At 41.7% G+C, this 18,088-nt stretch overlaps 1 protein-coding gene across 1 annotated transcript in view; it reads left to right on the forward strand.

Moving 5' to 3' along the window:
* The first annotated feature begins 1,745 nt into the window (after nucleotides 1-1,745).
* Runx1t1 (RUNX1 partner transcriptional co-repressor 1) overlaps nucleotides 1,746-18,088 on the forward strand; it is a 136,523-nt gene continuing 120,180 nt past the window's right edge. The window contains 3 exon segments of the mRNA XM_035438992.1: nucleotides 1,746-1,861; nucleotides 1,996-2,072; nucleotides 2,075-2,132. Of these exon segments, the coding sequence (XP_035294883.1) occupies nucleotides 1,746-1,861; nucleotides 1,996-2,072; nucleotides 2,075-2,132 (251 nt within the window).

The raw sequence follows: 18,088 nt of genomic DNA on the forward strand, positions 1-18,088 counted from the left end.
CCCAGCACCCTTCTCTAGCTACTGAACCTGGATACTTTTTGAAGATTTATGGAGAAATATTACCTTGTTCTTGTGCTGTGATACTGAGAGGCTTTCCACATTATTGGATTACTGGAGGATTGTAGCAGAACCCCTTTTATCTGGCATTCATTCTATGACAAGATTTTCACACATGCCCTTCCCCCACTATGCCCAGCTTTCTTCACTTTGTGTTACCTATCAAATTTCCCTTGATTCTTTTCGTGTGTGTGTGTGTGTGTGTGTGTGTGTGTGTGTGTGTGTGTGTGTGTAGGGTGTCCATTGCACAGAAGATCAGTTTTATTGTTTTAGACTAGGTTATTTGGAAGGCGCTTGGTGAAACAAAGCCCCTGTTAAAATATGCCCCCTGCTTTTCTCTGTCTCAACTCATTATCCCTGTCCTCCCCCGTTTTGTCGCCTTTTACTGACTTTTCTTGTATAGACTATTTTATGATCCCAACTTTCACAGCAGTTGTGGCTGCAGTGTGTACCATGCCAGTTTGTGGTTTATTGAACTCTCTCTCTCAGTAGTGCTGGAAAGGCTTAACCAAGCTTCAGTGCCTAGAAACACAACACAGCCAAATACTCCCCCTCCCCCAATAAGAAGCCCTCCTTTGCTGCATTATCCGCACTCCATTAAGGATCTGATCAGATGTTCAGATTGTCTGATGGGTGCATTTAAAAGTGAAAAGGGGCTCCCTAGGGACTACTCAGGTGTATCCCCCTCCTGACCCGGCCAGGGCGGAGGAGGATGAACTCTGGCCGCCTGGTAGAGCATTAGCTCCTGCTTGTTCTGATTGATTCTCAGGCTCTGGGTGGGTGAAGAGCTGCAAGGCAGCTCAAGCCAAGATTGATTGCCTCAATTTCGAATTCCCACCTCCCAAACAGACTCCCAGATATACACAGAAGGAAGCTCCTACCCTAACACGACTTCTGGAGGTGGAGCAGGTGTCTGAGTCACCTGTAGCCACCAATCACAAGTGGTCCTCCTTATCACAATGAGGCTGGCTGCCCTGAAGCTTCTGCTAGGACACACTCAAAGCTTGAAAGGAGGTGTGTGTGTATGTGTGTGTGTGTGTGTGTGTGGGTGGGTGGGTGGTGGTGGGTGGGAATCTTTTGTATCTACCTGTATGGTCCGTGTGCGTGGGTGATTGGGGACTGGGTTTCAGAATATGGGGGTCAACAGAGAAAGAGGCAACTCCCACAGGAGGTCGTCCTGGCAGACAGCAGAACTGTTGTGTAGACACGGTAGATTTGATTTGCAAATGGTATGTCTTTGGATAGAGGTGAGGTGGTAAGGTGTCACTGTCAAAACCACCGAGAGAGCTCTTGATCCCACTGACCTTGAGGGAACCTCTAATGTTAGTGAAGCCACAGGGCTAGCAAATCCAAATATTTGGGAGGTGGGGCTGATTCGGGAGCGCGGGTTTCCTGGCAGCCCTGATTGCCACCACCTCACAGCCTCTCTGGATAGCTGTCCTCATGCTCTGACCCCATCCCAGGCCGGTCCCCGCCCATGAATCTCTTCCCTGTCTCCCCTCCTGCCAGCATCTTTTCCCTCCCTCTCTTCCCTCTCTCTCCCACTTTTCCTCCCGCTCCCCTCCGTCTCGCACGCACCCTCTGTTTATTTTCCTGCCTCCATCTGGGCCCTGCTGATATTGTAATCACCCTGATGCACGTTGGCTCCTCTCCTCTCCCTCCCGCGCGCACACACTCACTCACACACAATGTGCCATCCCGACCAGCCCTTTACTTCTGATAAGCTCCGATGTGTGTTTAATGAATACAAAGCGGCGGTGTGGGGGCCGCGCGGCCGGCCGCCTCTCGCGCTCGCCGCCGGAAGGTAATCTCCGCGGCCGGGCTGGGGGCGGCGGGCGCGCGGGCGCGGCGTGGGGGGCGGCCCCAACGATCTGGAGCAGATAAGAGCCAGGGAAGTGAAGATGTAACCTGTTATCGGGCGCTGCTCTTAGCTGCCAGAGGGAATTTACATTTAAAGATTACAGAGGGAGAGGGAGAGGATCTGCCTTTTGTTGTGCGGGGTGAGGAGGAGGCAGCGGCCCTGGCCTCCACGCTATCTCCCATCACCTCAGCTATCCAGACGGGGACTCACGGAGGTGAGATTACGGAGGGCCTTATCTTTAATTGGGTTTAGTGTTGCCAGCCTGAATAGGTTTAAAGAGACTTGATAAAGGGGGAACAATAGATTATTTGTTGATCGGACGCTAGAGCCCTCAGATGTAGAAAAGAGAGGAAGAACTCTTAACAACTTGATTAGCTCAATTTTATTTTAATTTTGAGGTGACAGAGTCTCTTGGTAAAAAGGGGAAAGACTGGGGAACTGAGGTGCGATTTGAATGATTGACAATGTTTTATTCCCTGTGCATGCTTGCTTTCCCAGCACTTTCTGCACCTGCCTTATTCTCAAGGTGCTTTCTCACCTTTTCTCTTTATGGTTGATAAAGTAAGGGAAGGGCAGAGGCTTTGGGGATTGGTCATCTGTACTTGGTTTTGCTTGGCTTGTTTTGAACAGGTGACGAATTGATGCTTTAGGTCCTAGAAGGAGTGTGAAAAGCCAGTGAAGACCACTTTTAATATGGAAAGAGGAGAATGGTAGATTATGGCTCAACTCTGACAAGGAGGGTGAGCATCACTCTAGGTGTGGTAGAGAGATTATACTTTGTATTGGAACCATGCCATCTTTTGCTTGAAGTCAGTGTGTGTGTGTGTGTGGGGGGGGGAGCAAATTGTCATTTGACTCATGAATTTATTTAAAAAAATCATATAAACTTTAGAAGGTTCTTAAAATGAAGAAAAGTAGACGAAATGACCGCTTTTGCCTCCTACACACAGTTGAGATAGGTGTTTTCATACATACATAGATATGAGCCAGTAACTAAAAGCCTAATTAAAATTTGTTTAAAGCCAGAGGGGCATGTTTCCTTGTTGACAGCAGCAGATCGATTGGGGAAGACAATGAGTCCCATTATTTTACTTCCATTGACTGAACATATTGACATTGCAGGTTTGCTGTTGCCTCAGTGAGCATGACAAAACACTGAAATTCACAGACCAACTAGTCAGAGTGGCACATAGATTATTGCATGTCCTCTCTGCCTTCGGGGTACCTTATCACCCAGGCAGAAGGGGAAAAGCTAGCCTGCAGTCCCTTAGAAGGAGCAGAGTATTTTTGGTTAAGGGACTGTCAGAAAGCATGTCTTGGGAACATCAGTCACTTCCCCAGAATTGAACATTACATAGAAATGTATGTTTATTCAAAAATCTGGGAAAGAAACCTAGTCAGCAATCTTGATTATTTTACATAAGAGAACACCCATTTCCAAGATTTCCCTTTACCCTCCCTGGAAATAATTTCAGCAGGTTGATAGCCATTGTGTTCCAGCCTAGGGTTCTCAAACAGCTAAGTCTGTGTCTTAGAAAACAGTGTTTCGAGTTTCTCCCAACACAGGGCCTGATTCTGACTCCTCTGCAGTTTCTTTTGGTGGATGAAATGGGAAATGGATGGGATGTGACTCCCTCAAACTCAGGTGTGTCCATAGACAGTGATATGGATATATACGGTTTCCAAGTAGATGCTGACAAAATATCATTTGCTGTCTTCTTATTGTCACCTGCATTTTACACACTTTGCATTTTACACACCATACATAATAAAATTAAGTATTAGGTAGACACTGAGTCCAAGAAATTTGAACCACACCAAAAGTAGATATGGGATAAAGCCAGAAGAGACTAAACATAGTTTTTAAAAAGCTTAGTGACCATGACTTACACATAGTATACAGTGACTGTTGCCATCAAGCAGGGAACCAATGCCCTTTACAGTGTTTTAGAACAAAACTAGTCTTTTAGACCATTTTCATGAAAATGTTAGGTTTCCATTTGATCAGCAGGTGCTGTTGAGATGAAAGCCATGTGTAAATTTTCAGAAGGCTAAAAGTGTCAATTCAGAAAAGGAAAGTGATAAGAGAAAATGCAATCAGTTTTCCTGTTTTCAATTTGTGCAGGATTTGAAGAGCCGTTTTGTTGAACTGCTACATCTGCTCCAATATGAATATTGAACTACTTCCACTAAAAATAACAACCTATAATTTGGAAGCTACTGCAGCCTTTTGTTAATGTGAGTGGGTTATTTAAAAACAAAAAAATAAAAATAAAAAAAAACAATTTTCTATTCTGACAACCTACTGCCTAATGTGCATTTTCATTTGCGGGCACTTTCCTTAGCAGATAAATGGTGTTATGCAATTAGGGCCTCATCTTGTTTGACTATGAAAAGAGGTTTCCATAGGTGAACATCCTGGTAATATAAAAAGGCATTGCACAAAACAATATTTATTTTTAAATAATCTTTTAAAATATGTTTATTAAAACTGTGATATTGTTCCTTACATTCCCTAATACTACAGTTTTTAACTCACTGGCGACTACTGTGAGAAAGTTAACATGATTTCATTGCATACTGAGCAGTCTGTAATGTATTTCACCTTTAATACACCTTCAAATGTAAGTTTAAACTAATCAGGGATATTTTACCTAACAGGGCTTTCAAATAATTTTTTTCATGCTTAAATAAAATGATTAAATTATGCTTGAGTGCCTGCATACAAAGGCTTTGGCCTCTATAGTACTGCTAATCAAATAAGTTTTATGGACCACATTAGAGGAAAAATTGGATGCATTTTACTGGTGACATTTCTAGGAAAGACATGTTCTTTAACTCATCTAATTAGTATTAATTAAAAAGAAAACTCCAGAATGTATTTAAAATATCATAATAAAAAATGCTTCCTCCATATAATAAGAATGTGAGTGGTGACAATATCTACATGTAATATGGGCACAGAAATGTATGGTAGTAAGAAGATATGTGGATAGGTTAGATATTGATTCGGTCATTGATTGCACTTGATGCGACTTGTGGCTAAAGTCATTTGTCTGGGGTGAGACCTGATCACTGCCCAGGATCAATTAGCTGTGTAGCTTGTGGTTTCACACTTGAGTTGCTAGATACATTTTTCACAGGCAAACTCAGAATAGCTCAAGAAAGGAGAAAGGGGATGACAGAGAGGCTGATGATGACACATGAACATGCTGATTTTCAGATGTAGTATTCTTTTGAAGCATCAGGTTACAATAAGAAGTGCTCGGAGGACAAAACTGGATGTGTTACAGGTACATGAATTCAAAGAATACTGCTGCTCTTAAGGAATGTCATTTCCGATCTGAAACACAATGAACAGTGTTCTGGCATGTTCATTATGTAAGTTTGGTCCCATATGGGTATATTCTTTGTTACATATATTTTGCCACTTTCAAAAAAAAGAGTCTGAGCCATGGTGGCTTACACCTATAATCTCATCACTTAGGAGGTAGAGGTAGAGTTCAGAGTCATCCTTGGCTACATAGTAAGTTTCAGGCTAGCCTGAGCTACAGGAAACTGTCTCACCACCCCTCTCCCCACAGAGACAGAAACAGAGAGACAGACAGAGACAGATGGGGGTGGGTAGGGAGGGAAGTGCTAAATCACATCATTCAGAAAGCTTATTCACAAAGCCAGCCCTGTCACTTAGGATGTTCTGTGCTGAAGTCACAGCACTTTACGTGCTCCAGGAGAGAAGAGGTTCCTGGGTCTTCAGAATTATGGTCTGATATCCAGGCTCTTATGTCAGAACCACTGGAAAAGTTCCATGGTTGAAGTTTAAGGCATGGTGCTTTCTTGTTTGGAAAAAGCCACAAACCACTTGCATTGCTTAAAACCAGTAACATTTCCAGTGATAGATAGACAAGCTGGAAACCCTCTGAGGCTGGAGATGTAGCTCAATTGGTAGAGTGCTTGCTTAGCTATTTAATGCCCTAGATTTGTCCCTAGCATCACATAGACTGGATGTGGAATACCTAATTTGTAGTTTCAATTTATGACATCTTGTGTATTGTTACTCATAACTCATGAATGAATGACATAGTTGTTTGTTTTTTTAGATGTTGTATTGGCCAAAGGCTCGAGACAAATCAGTAGTCGGGCAAATAGAGAAGGCATTTAGAATATAGATTCTGTAGAAGAGAAATACAAAGAACACAAATGTGAATTTTCCGATGAGTCTCCACACCTAAACAAAGCAAGTGCCTTGGGGAAAATGATTGACTGGCTTCATTAATCTTTCAATACCTGGGGCAAAGACAACTTGAGAGTGTGCTCTGGGATTTCATGGAGTGCCACATAGTTGTCTTGGGAGAAAGGTAAATAATCAACTGATGACAGAGACTTGCTTACTGTGATCTTGGTCCTAACTTTCACATACCTTTTTATGACAGACTTGGAGTGAATGATTAATTAAGACCTTACTTTCTTCCTGTCAAAGAACTCCAGCCATGGGCTCAGTCTAATCACACCTGTTGTCCTGGTTTTACTTTTGGCCAACATTTTATTTACTTTAATTAATTAATTACTTTTTAAAAGTCAAAGCCTTACTATGTATCCCTGGCTGTTGTGGAGCTCACTATGTAGACCAGGTTGGCCTTGAACTCACAGAGATCTGCCTGCCTCTGCCTCCCAAGTGTTTAGATTAAAGGCCTACTCTACTATGCTTGGCTTTAACCAGAATTTTTTAAACGGAGGTTTACTTGTGTTCCCTAAACTGACCTACTTTGTGCCTGAGTTCTCACATTAGGACTTCCTCTCTGAATAGCTGTCTTGGTAATCTTCCCAGCAGAATTGTTCTCTCTCTCTCTCTTTTAAATAAATAATTTATTTAAACTTATTTTATGTGTATTGGTGTGAAGGTCTCAGATCACTGGAAGTGGAATTAAAGACAGTTGTGAGCTGTCATGTGGGTGCTGGGAATTGAACCCCTGTCCTCTGGAAGAGCAGCCAGTGTGTTCTTAACCACCAAGCCATCTCTCCAGCCCTAGCATTGTTTTCTTTTCCTTAATCCACAGTTGTGTCACACTGAGCAGGAAGGAACTGGTCCCTGCTAACATATCCTGAATATTCCCTAATGTGTGTCAATGTGTATATCTCTATCTTTCTGGATCTGATGTCACTCATCTGCCCCTGATAAGTTCATCTTTCACTGAGCCCATGAACTGTTAATCTAGTTCCCTTTTTGGTCCATCTAGCATCTTGGAACAGATTTTTACCCGGTATCCCCAGGCCTTTCCCACCCCAGACCGTTTTATATCTTGATCTCTTGTCTTGTCATCTTAAGATTTTTTTTTTTTTTTTTTTGGTAAGGCTCTATGTAGCTCAGGCTGACCTATATGCAACTCAGTTCTTGCTCCTTAAGATTTGAGATAAGCTGTAGGCCTATATCACACCCAGCTAGGAGAAAAAGGTTTTGTAACAGTTGCATGGCGTATAGCACTCTATGTTATAAAAAGAAGGGCCTGGTATGAGTATGCAGTGCCCTGACAGGCAACGTGTGATGCCCCTTTAGTTCATTCACTGACTTCCTTGGCAGCTTAAGGTATATCCCAGTTTTCAGATGTATTCCTCAGAGGCAAGGTGAGGGTGTCTCTTATGTGAATACCTAATAGATAACAGGAACAGATTTGGGTTTTCTTACAAGCATAGTGTTTATTGTTGACAATTGGTTTGGGGAACACTGTTGGTTTACTCTTTGCTGGGAAATGTTACAGTAGGGCTTTACTAGCTCTCCACCCTTCTGCCTGAGGAGCAAAGGCACTGGAAAGAGGGAACCAGGCTTCCAGAGCCATTGTGAACCTTAGGTGGCTGTGTGAGGTGTTAGTCATTACTCATCTTTGATGGGAGAATGCATCTGTTTATGCAGTGAGGAGGGACTTATGTTAAAGGGAACTAAATTTCATGCTTTTCCTTCACAGCCACTGGCTTTGTGCCAGGCCAAAGGAGAGGTAAAGGGAGTAGAGACTGGATGTCGTTAGTGGACATTCACTATAGCCCATAGTATCAAAGTCTGGAATCACCTGGGAGATGTAGCAAATGCCCTCTTTCAATAACTTTGTGAGCAGGAACTGATAACAACTTACTTATAAATGAGCAGTGGATTTCCATATGACTAAAAGTAAGACTTAAAAGAAACCTGAGAAACCCTGTCTCAAAAAACCAAAAAAAAAAAAAAGAGAGAGAGAGAAAAAGAAAGAAAGAAAGAAAGAAAGAGGAAAAGAAAAAGAAACCTGAGAACTTGACATACACTTGTCGGAAGAATTTAAAAATTTGGTTGTTGCCATCAGCACCTTGGCTTTGTATTTGTTTTCTGTAAAACCAATTGAGATGAAAGTTCAGATACTAGAAGTTTGTCTTATGATTTTCTAATTTGTGAAATCGCTATATAAAGCAGGGCTGAGTTTCTTTGAAAAGTAGGAGTGATCACATGTGTTTGGTTTGATCAAGATGAACATTTCATTGTCATCTAAGAAATTTTTGCTGTTTGTTAAGGAGTTCTTTAGCTGACAGGGCTTGAGAATAATGCTGTTTTCAATTTTCATTAGAAATGGAAGTCATGGGAATCACTCTTACTTCATAGGCCACAGAATATTTTTTTCACAGATGTTCAAAGTTCAGTGTGACGCTAAACAGAAATTCTTTGCCACAAAGGAAAATGTCTTTAAAGTAGAAATTCAGTGAGTTCTTCATTAAAACTGGAGTCCATTGGATTGTATATTATCTAAGAGATGTCACGGAAGATTGTAAAGATGTTGAAAAGCTAGGGATCTGCTGATGGCATGAGGCGAAAGAGAGCTGGAAGGCCAGGTGACAAGGTAATGGAGGGGTTTGTGAGGTGTTTTATAGAGTATTTGGTAGGACTCTCTTTCTGGACTTGTTAGAGGAGTCCACCTAGTAACACTCAGAGGATCAAAGCCTAATGCTATAGACAAGAAGGATGGCGATCCCCCAAAGGCCTGCACTGATAATGATGCCAGGGAAATGGCCTGGCATACTGCCGGGAATGCTTCAGATCACTTCCTGCCTGGTACTTGGTACTAGTTGTGCTTTTGATGCAGAGTCTTAGGAAATTTGTTAGTTTGTCTGGCTGGTTAGCCCATGTAGAAGTTCTCTGTCCCTTTCCCCGGCCACAAGATAGACGAAGATGTGACAGATCCTGGAATACCGAGTCTATGCATATGTTATATACACAGTGATGAGCAAACACCACAGGGAAGGATAGCAGATGATAGTGAGACTGGAACTGTGGTGTATGTCAGATTGACAAGATAATCCTTTCCTGTGAGAGCAGTCTTAAGTAACTGTTGGAATTCTGTAACTTCTAGGGTTTGTCAGGTGAGTATTGTCCCCTGGGCCCTTGCTCACCCATTCACATTTGCATTCTCATTTCTAGCTGGAATTCTTTAGAAAGGAAATCCACATCTGACCTCTCATGGATAGCAGTATAGGCAGTGACTTCTCATCCTTTTGATTAAGCAAGGGGATGCAGGGTCAGTGAAGGTGGTAATGGAAAAGAAATGTGATACATCTCCATTAGTTGACTTGTCCAAGTTAAGCCTTCAATTGGCCACAGGGGAGTAGGCAGAAAAGACTAGAGACAAATAGAAGTGGAGAGCAATCAAAAAGGAAAGAGGCAGCCTATGAAGCCCAAGGTGGCTTCCTCAAGACTCACACACTAGCTGTGTAACCCTGGTAAAGAACGTTCTTACAGTGACCTTTGAAAAATGAAATGTTTACTCCTGCAAAGGAATCTAAAGTAAATTGGTAATCCCTGTTGTGTGTAAGGCAGGCTGCTAGGAGGAGACCTAAGGCAGGTAGTGGGTGCAGGCTCCACTGAATAGCACACCTATTTGGGATAGGTTTAATAGTTATAAGGATAGTATACCTTGATTACTAACTAAAAGGTACAAAAAGTGGGATTTTCATTTTTATCCCCTCTCTCTCTCTCTCTCTCTCTCTCTCTCTCTCTCTCTCTCTGTGTGTGTGTGTGTGTGTGTGTGTGTGTGTGTGTGTGTGTGTGTGAGAGAGAGAGAGAGAGAGAAGAGAGAGAGAGAGAGAGAGTCTGTGTGAGTATTGCTACATGTGTCTGTGTATCCATGGAGGTGAGAAGAGGGAGGGTATTTGATTCCCTGGAGCTGGAGGTACAGGTAATGGGGTAAGCAACCTGATATAGGTGTTAGAAACCAAATTCTGGTCCTCTAGAAGAGCATAAAGTAATCCAAACTGCCATGCCATCCCTATCAAGTCTCATTAGTAAGTTGACATTTAAGCTTTTCTTGAGACAGGAAGGATTTTTCAAGGCCTGGTTGTTGTTATTGGTCCATAGTACTTTTACAAGTTTAGAGTCCTGGGATCGAGAGCAAGGAGAGGAGGTAGGAAATATAGTAACAAATGCTGCACAAAAGGCCTTGGTGTAGAGTGCAGACTAAGCGCAAAGGATCATTTGTGGCTTATAGGTAAAATACTTGACATGGGCAGCATCTTCTTCAGGAAGTAGCATGGAGGGTCCCTGCTTGGGCTTGGCGTCTTATATATATCCCTTTCCTAATATGAAGCAAGGATAGTTAAAATTTTATAATAAATGAGTTCCAATTGGACTTGTTTTGAATAGATACCATCATGAAGCAAATCTAAAGGAAAAAAAAAAAAGACAGGTGGTGGTGGTGCCTGCCTTTAATCCCAGCACTTGGGAGGCAGAGGCAGGCAGACATCTGTGAGTTCAAGGCCAAACTGGTCTACAGAACAAGTTCCAGGTCAGGCTCCAAAGCTACAGAAAAAGCCTGTCTCGAAAACAAAACAAAACAAAATGATACCCTCGGCTAGGAGAGGTCATGAGCCTTGTGAAAACTGTTCCTCTAGAGTTGGCACTGTTGTGATGTGTCTAATGCAGTGGAAGGTAGGAAAGGCATGGAGGCCAACACCAGGTAATGTGCTGCTATTAGTTCATTTCTTGTGGCTCTCTGCTCTGTTTTCTATGCTGGGGACTGAATCCAGGGTTGTGTGCACACCAAGCCAGCATTCTTCCAGTGAGCTACCTCTCTGCTTCCTTTTTCAGCAGTTTGGATTGTAGGTACTACAGAAGGGTGGCCACAACTGGGTTCCTAGGATGGGAAGAAAGAGCAAGATGCAAGAGGCATTTCCAAGAAAAAAAAATAATTGGAGCGTGGATACAGTGGCGATTGATCGAGGGGGAGATTAACAACAGATGAACTGTCCAGTGCAACTTAGCTTTTAGAACTTGGGAATTACTTTGGCTGTTTGTTTAAGGAGCAGCCTCTCTGCCCTGCTATAGGTTCATGGAATCCCAGCCTAGAGAGGAGGGAGCTGAGGAGTTATTTGGATACTTCAACCCAAAGGATTCCCAAGGTCTCAGCTACCTTTGCAGAGTGGAGACAGCACTCAGGTGGTTGGTGTAGTTAGTTACACAAGTATAAGTTGACCTCTTTGGGACTTGCCTGTCTCATAGATTTGGCTCCTTGAAATTCTTTCAAATGGTTGTGACCAATCTTTCTGTAGATACATTTTGGGTATGTGGAGAGTAAGAAGTGCTCAGGCCTGCAAAGCTTTAGGCCCTTAGCCTCCTATTCTGCAAAAGCCACCCTGTTTTATATATGTTTATGTATATATGCTTATGTAAACATTGAGATTTGGTTATAAGATAATTTCTAAAACGTCTTTCAACTCTAACATTACATCGTGGTGAGAAGGTAGAAAGGATGAAAGTGTTAAAGATCAGTTGATGGCAACAGAACAGTCCTTGGAAACTGACACTCATCAGATTTCAGGCTCTGTGCTCTTGGGGGCAAGGAAAGAATAGTTTTCCCATGAGGTCTTTGAACCTAGTTTTATCTCTTTAATGTGCAAAGAATTGTCTACAGAATAAATACATTTTGGTGCAATAATGCTTTTTCAAGTCTTCTTTAAGCAAGAGCAAATGCACATTAAAATATTGTTGCTATAATACAATTGAGTATTTTTATATTTTTTACCATCAACAGATAGTAAACTTAATATAGTATTGTGTGTGAAACATGGATTTGTTTTAAAATGGAGGCCTCAGAAAAGTAGAGTAATTCTTTTGATGTGCTTAAAGACAATAGTCAACATTACACCTTTATTATTAAATCTCTGTATCATTTCCCCCAGTTAAGAGAATTTGAAACTCCGTATGAACCTGACATGGTGGCTCACTCTTGTGATCCCAGCAAATAGGAGGTCAAGGGATTAGTTTGGACCCAGGTTGTTACTTAGTCTTTCTAAAAAAAAAAAAAAAAAAATCAGTCAAAAACCCTTTCCATGAGGACTTTTAGAATAAAATTCATAAGATGATCATATTGCTTCATATAGGTTGAAGCATTCAAGTAGTTGGAAAACATTACAGTGAATTATCCCATTAAGGTGTATTGTATTTTGGCAGTGATTTTTTTCCAGTTACCATGGCTGCCAGGAACTGAAAAGCTGTCATGTAAATTGTCAATAAAGTATAACATAGCAAACACAGCAAACACATAGCTTCTATAGTGACAATACATAAACCATATGAATATTGATCATACAACACTGGAGTTTTAGGATATTTTCCAAGGGTTTTTTTGTTTTTGTTTTTTTGTTTGGTCTATGTCAGCAGTCTGTGCTTACATATATCAAATACTTTCCTATTGTTTCTTCCCTTAATATTTGCATTTGTCTAATACACTAAATTGAGAAATACATATTTTATCATGCCATATTTCTAATTGCTTATAGTTTTAATAAAAATGTACACAATAAAGCCACACTGCTGGTCTCCTAAGAGGGATATCATTTTCCTAACTGTGGACTTGTGAGTGCAACAATTATTTCAAAAACTTGGAATTTTTCTCATAATCTTTAAGAATTCTTATGTTGAAAGGCTACCTATAACATTCTATACTTCATACATACAAATTTTCATACATATAAATTGTGGGAGTTAATAAAACATGTTTTTCCTTTAAAAAAAAAGATTGCATTATGCTAAAGGTTTGCCTTGCTCTTTGCAGTGGCTCTTAATATGAAAATACCCTGTTTATCTTCACTTTTGGGATTTAACCCAATTGGTCAGAATTGATTTTTGGATGAATTTTTTTCTTCTGTTATCAACTATACTTGATAAAAATTAATTTCCACAGTTAATAATCCCCACAAAACTTCACCATAAAACAATCCTTTATTTTTCTCTGTGTATCCCTGGCTGTCCTGGAACTCAGTCCGTAGACCAGGCTGACCTCAAACTCAAAAACAATCCTTTTTTAAAAGGCCAAATTACATTATTGCTAGAGAATTCTTTTTGAGATCTATGTTAGATAAAAAGGGCAAGGAGTGGAAGAATATCGTATGCTTGCTACATGTGCTCAAAAACGGTGTGTAATTCTAGTTGTGGCCGCTGTGCAAGAAGCTGACAGCACTGCTGCTTTTACACAAGAGAGGGAGGACTAGGCATTCTTGTGAGAAGCAGGTGCTTAGGTGCCAAGCTTTTAGTATGTGTTTGGTGGCATTATCTGAGGCAGAATAGCAGGCTGCAGTGTGTGCCTGAGGCTCACTGACCCAGGACTTTGCCCATCTGGGGGAAGGGGACTATTCCTTCCTTGCCTAAGGGCAGTTGAGTGTCCCAGAGAGGAGGTCTGATTTACAAGCTCCTTGTCACCTTGTTCTTTCCATTTAGAAGCAGTTCTCTCCCAGACCATAATAGCATGGCTTCAAAGGACACGGGCAGTTGATGGAGATGAGATGTACACCATAGTCATGTCATATGCTTGCTGCTCTGGGGTTTCCCAGCTGTGGAATTGTCAATACCCCTTTCTAGAAACTCCCAATGTGTTTTCTTTTTGAGGTCATTCCTTCATTTGCAAACTATGGAATAGCTCAGCTTGACTTTGGGAGTAGGGGCACATGCCTGGCTGTAGCTCGGCCTTTTCTCTTTCTGAATTCTCTAAGGCCCTGGGGGCTCTGTTACTTTGTACCTTGTCCCCTTGTGTGCTTTCTGAGGAAAGGGATTAGGTCCACTTTACCTTCTCCTCAGGCTCTGGTGAAACTTTTCCCTTTGAGGCTATGGCCGCTCTCCTGACAGATTTAGCTGGTTTACAGGCTCCTTCAGGGTGGGAGTATGGATGGAACAGCTGGGGTCCTTTCCGAGCTTTTTTAAATAGTGAAAAAGCTCACACCTTGAGCTCAAGTTATTTACTTAAAGTTCTCTGGAAACATTTAATGGCTAAAACTGAAGAGCAAACTTTGGTTTCAACAGCACTTCTTTTGTTTTCTTGCTCCACCTCTTTCCACCTTGGGCCCCCCTTCTTACTATGTTCTCTTAAAAATGCTCAATTTATTGCAGCCATATTTTGGCTTGTATGTTGTAGCAGTACCTAAAAAATACAATATCTTTTGTTCGGCTTAATTTTGTCAGCCTGACTGGATTAATTAAGAGATGCCTAGTGCATTGATGAGGCAGACTTTGGAGCATATCCGTGAGTGCTTTTCAGAGCGGATTCATTGAGGAAAGAAGACCTGTGGGGAATAAATAGTAGCATATCATATGCTCAGGCCCTAAGCTGAACATAAATGCTGAAGGAGAAAGGCAATAGAGTGACAATTCTCTTTTCTTGCTGTCAGATCCACCCAGATGGGAGCAGCTTCCCTTGCCCACCTCACATGACCCTGTAAAGGTGTGGTGATGGGTGAGGTCTGACTTCCTTGCTTTAGGGCATCATACCATCCCAGGGCTTATTACCACTCTCCCTGAGGGAGGTCTTTAAATCCCACCAACTAGAAACAGCCCCATAAATAGGGGTAGCCACACAGACTGCAAGATGGAAAACAAGACTTTTCATTACTTTTGGAAAAGTTACTACTTACGTTTGAAAATACACCCCCCACCACACACACACACATTCACAAGTTTCTGAGACAGAAAGGTAGAAGGGGGTGAAGGTTGAAAGAGTTTGGATTTCGTAATAAAAGAGAATAAGGAATACTTGGAGCTGGGATGTTGTAGCATCTCCTTAACAGAGGTGGCACCAACTCCAGATTCAGGAACTTCCAGAATCTCCTTTTTCTTTTCTGTGAAAGTTACTAGCATGGAATAGGTACCTTTAGTTGAAGAAACCAGTCTTTGGAAATAATTGTTTCTCTCATCTTTTATCTACTAGAGATGGTCTTTCACAGATGAAGTTATAGGAGAGAAAATAGATCACAATGCATTCATTAACAGTATTGTTTTCTTTGTCATTTCAAAGTATTTACTTACATCCTAATAGCTGCCACAGTTTGTTAACCAATAGGTAGTAATGGTACTGAATTCTACCATTAGTACAGTAGTAAATTGCAGAAAAAAAATTGTAGTTTTAGCAGGTCAGTTTTGAGAAGACCTTTGCTTTTGTTTGAATGGACAGAACCATCATGCTAAGCCTTTTACTGAACAGGTGGGGCAATGCTCTTACACATCGCATTTAGCAAGAAGAAGGTGGCCAAGCCTGACAAAGACCAGAACATTATGGCAATTTGAAGACCATAGAAAGGTCACACAGCCAATAAAGGTTTGTGAGAGTCTCAAGAGCTGAATTGGGCCCCTATGATACTACTTTAGTTCAGTTCATTTTTGTGATTCTTTTTATTCTAGATTACGGCTATGTACTACATATAATGTCATGTATTGGGAACAGGATGAAAAGCAAATCAAGTAAGAGGGAGAGAGTTAATAAAAGGACAGTAAGATGTTTCCATGCAGTGTTAGATGCAATGAAGGGAGGGAATAATATTAGAACAATGGGAATGGTGGCAGTGAGATGAACTCCCATGGCTGGGAAACCATTTCTGAGGTGGTATTAGGATGTGGCCATGCCTCAGAAAATGCAAAGTCTTAAGGACAGGTGATGAAGCTGCAAGGATCAGCTGAAGCATTCTGTCAGTGCTGTCCCCTTTCTTGTGTCAAGCAAAGCAACTGACCATCCTCATGAAGTAACTAACAGTTTTTCTCGGGTGAGTGTGTTGCACCAATGTAAGACCCAAAGGCATGGAGAAAATCTGATGGGATCTCTTCCCTAACAAACTCAACTGATAGAAATCCATGCCTAAAACTTACTACAGTAAGTGTATGCCTTTAACTTTGGGTTAATATTCGTTACTGTAACAAATAGTCAAGAGAAACAATGTAAGGTTTATTTTGGCTAACTAATTCAGAGGTTTTATTCTGAGGTGTCCATCCAGGTGTCCTACTCTTACAGGCCTCTGGTAAAGTAAAACAATCAGAGGGATGGGAACCTGCTGGGGAGGAGGCATTTCTTTTTCTTTTTCTTTTTCCTTTTCTTTCTCTTTTTCTTTGTAATTTAAATTAGAAACAAGCTTGCTTCACATGTCAATCCCAACTCCCTCTCCCTCCCCTCCTCCCCCCAACCCCCCACCCCATGCCCCCTCTGATCCCCAGGGAGAGTGAGGCCCTCCATGGGGGATCTCCAAAGTCTGTCATGTCATCCTGGATAGGGCCTAGACCCTCCCCCATGTGTCCAGGTTGAGGGAGGAGACATTTTTATCATGACCACTAAAGTGAGAAGGTAAGAGGAAGTGGGACTCTGCTGGCCCATGCTTCATTCTTCCAGTTTTGTTTCTTTTGGGCTCTCTTCCACATTCCGGGCAGATCTTACCTTCCTACCTTCAGTTGTTCTCCCAGATACCAAACATTTATGGATATACCCTCTCAGACATACCTAGAAGTGTGCTTTCCTTACTAAAATGTCTCTCAATCTAGTTAAGACTCATCATCACAGACTGTATGGGCATAAAGTGCAATTGTCAGTCACAGAGCTCTGTTCTGGGTTGGGGACAGTGCTGACTTTATAGGTCTGAGTAATTCTTATCTTGGACTATGACTGTACAGCACCCATGGAACTGGGCACCTACACATTGCATCTAGCAGGTAGAAGGTAGCCAAGCCTGATAGAGATGACAGTTCTGTGGCAATCCCAAGAACACAGAAAGATCACATGATCAAGAGCTGTCGAGGAAAAGATTCATGAATGTCTTAAGAGATGAATTGGGCAACTATGCGATTTCATCAAGTCGGTTCATGTATTTGATTCTTTTTATTCTGGATTGCTTTTATGTACTATTTGCAATGTGAAATATGGAGGATAGGGTGACAAGAAGAGCAGATAGGAATCCTCTCAGAACATGGGAATGGGGAAGAGAGGCATAACAAGTCAGTGGGACATATCCTATAGTGTCAGAAACAATGCTGACAATTAGGCAATAATATTAAAATGATGGCCATGGTAGTGATGACAGAAATCTCCAATGGCTTGGAAACTTCTTTCGGATGAAAAAATGACTACTGGAGTGCAATCTGACTGTTAAGAAGGATCTAGAAGTGCCCCAGTCAGTGAGCAGTGCCTTGAGGGCTGGAGACTAAGCTGTAAGGAAGCAGTGGAGTGTTCTGTCTGGAAGTATATGAGGGTAGGAGGTAAGTGCTGAAGCTGCTGGTTGGAGAGAAGGGTGAAAATTGTTGCTGTGGGTCTTGGTTGATGGGGCAAGGATGAGGACTCTGTGTCTGTGATTGTATCAAGAGGTGAGTAGTTACTAGTAAGAGGGAGAATAGGCATGGGTACATCTCATGGAAGCTTAAGGAAGCTTGTGGAACTAGGATACTGAAAAAAAGTTCCTATGACCTGTGGTGTGGGACCCTGCAAAACACAATGTCCAGTTGCATCCTGATAGAAGTTGAGTAAAGTCTGGAGTCTGGGTTGAGTCTCTGAGTTCTGCCATCTTCTTTAGACTGGGGGTGTGGCAAGAGAGCGCCTCCAAAGGAGAACACCAAGCCTTGCTGAGTGTGGGGACCCGAATAAGTTCATGTCTTCTTAAATACAGTAGGTTGCTTCCATAAACCAAAAGTCAACTGTGATTTTTTTTCTCAAATAAATGCATGTTCTTTATTCTAGAATATGTTTTCAGTCAAGGAAAGTTAAACTTTAGTCTATCAGGGCTGATAGATAAAACAAGTATGTGTAAATGCTCACTGTTTTTTTTTGAATAGTCACATTTTATTTTCTAAAAGAAACACTTGCTCAGATGTTGATAGAACTCTCCCGAGAATGTGTTTAGGCAGTGAAAGGTTCCCCAGCA

Source organism: Cricetulus griseus, chromosome 2 (assembly GCF_003668045.3).
Source record: "Cricetulus griseus strain 17A/GY chromosome 2, alternate assembly CriGri-PICRH-1.0, whole genome shotgun sequence".
In the NCBI taxonomy this organism is placed as follows: domain Eukaryota; kingdom Metazoa; phylum Chordata; class Mammalia; order Rodentia; family Cricetidae; genus Cricetulus; species Cricetulus griseus.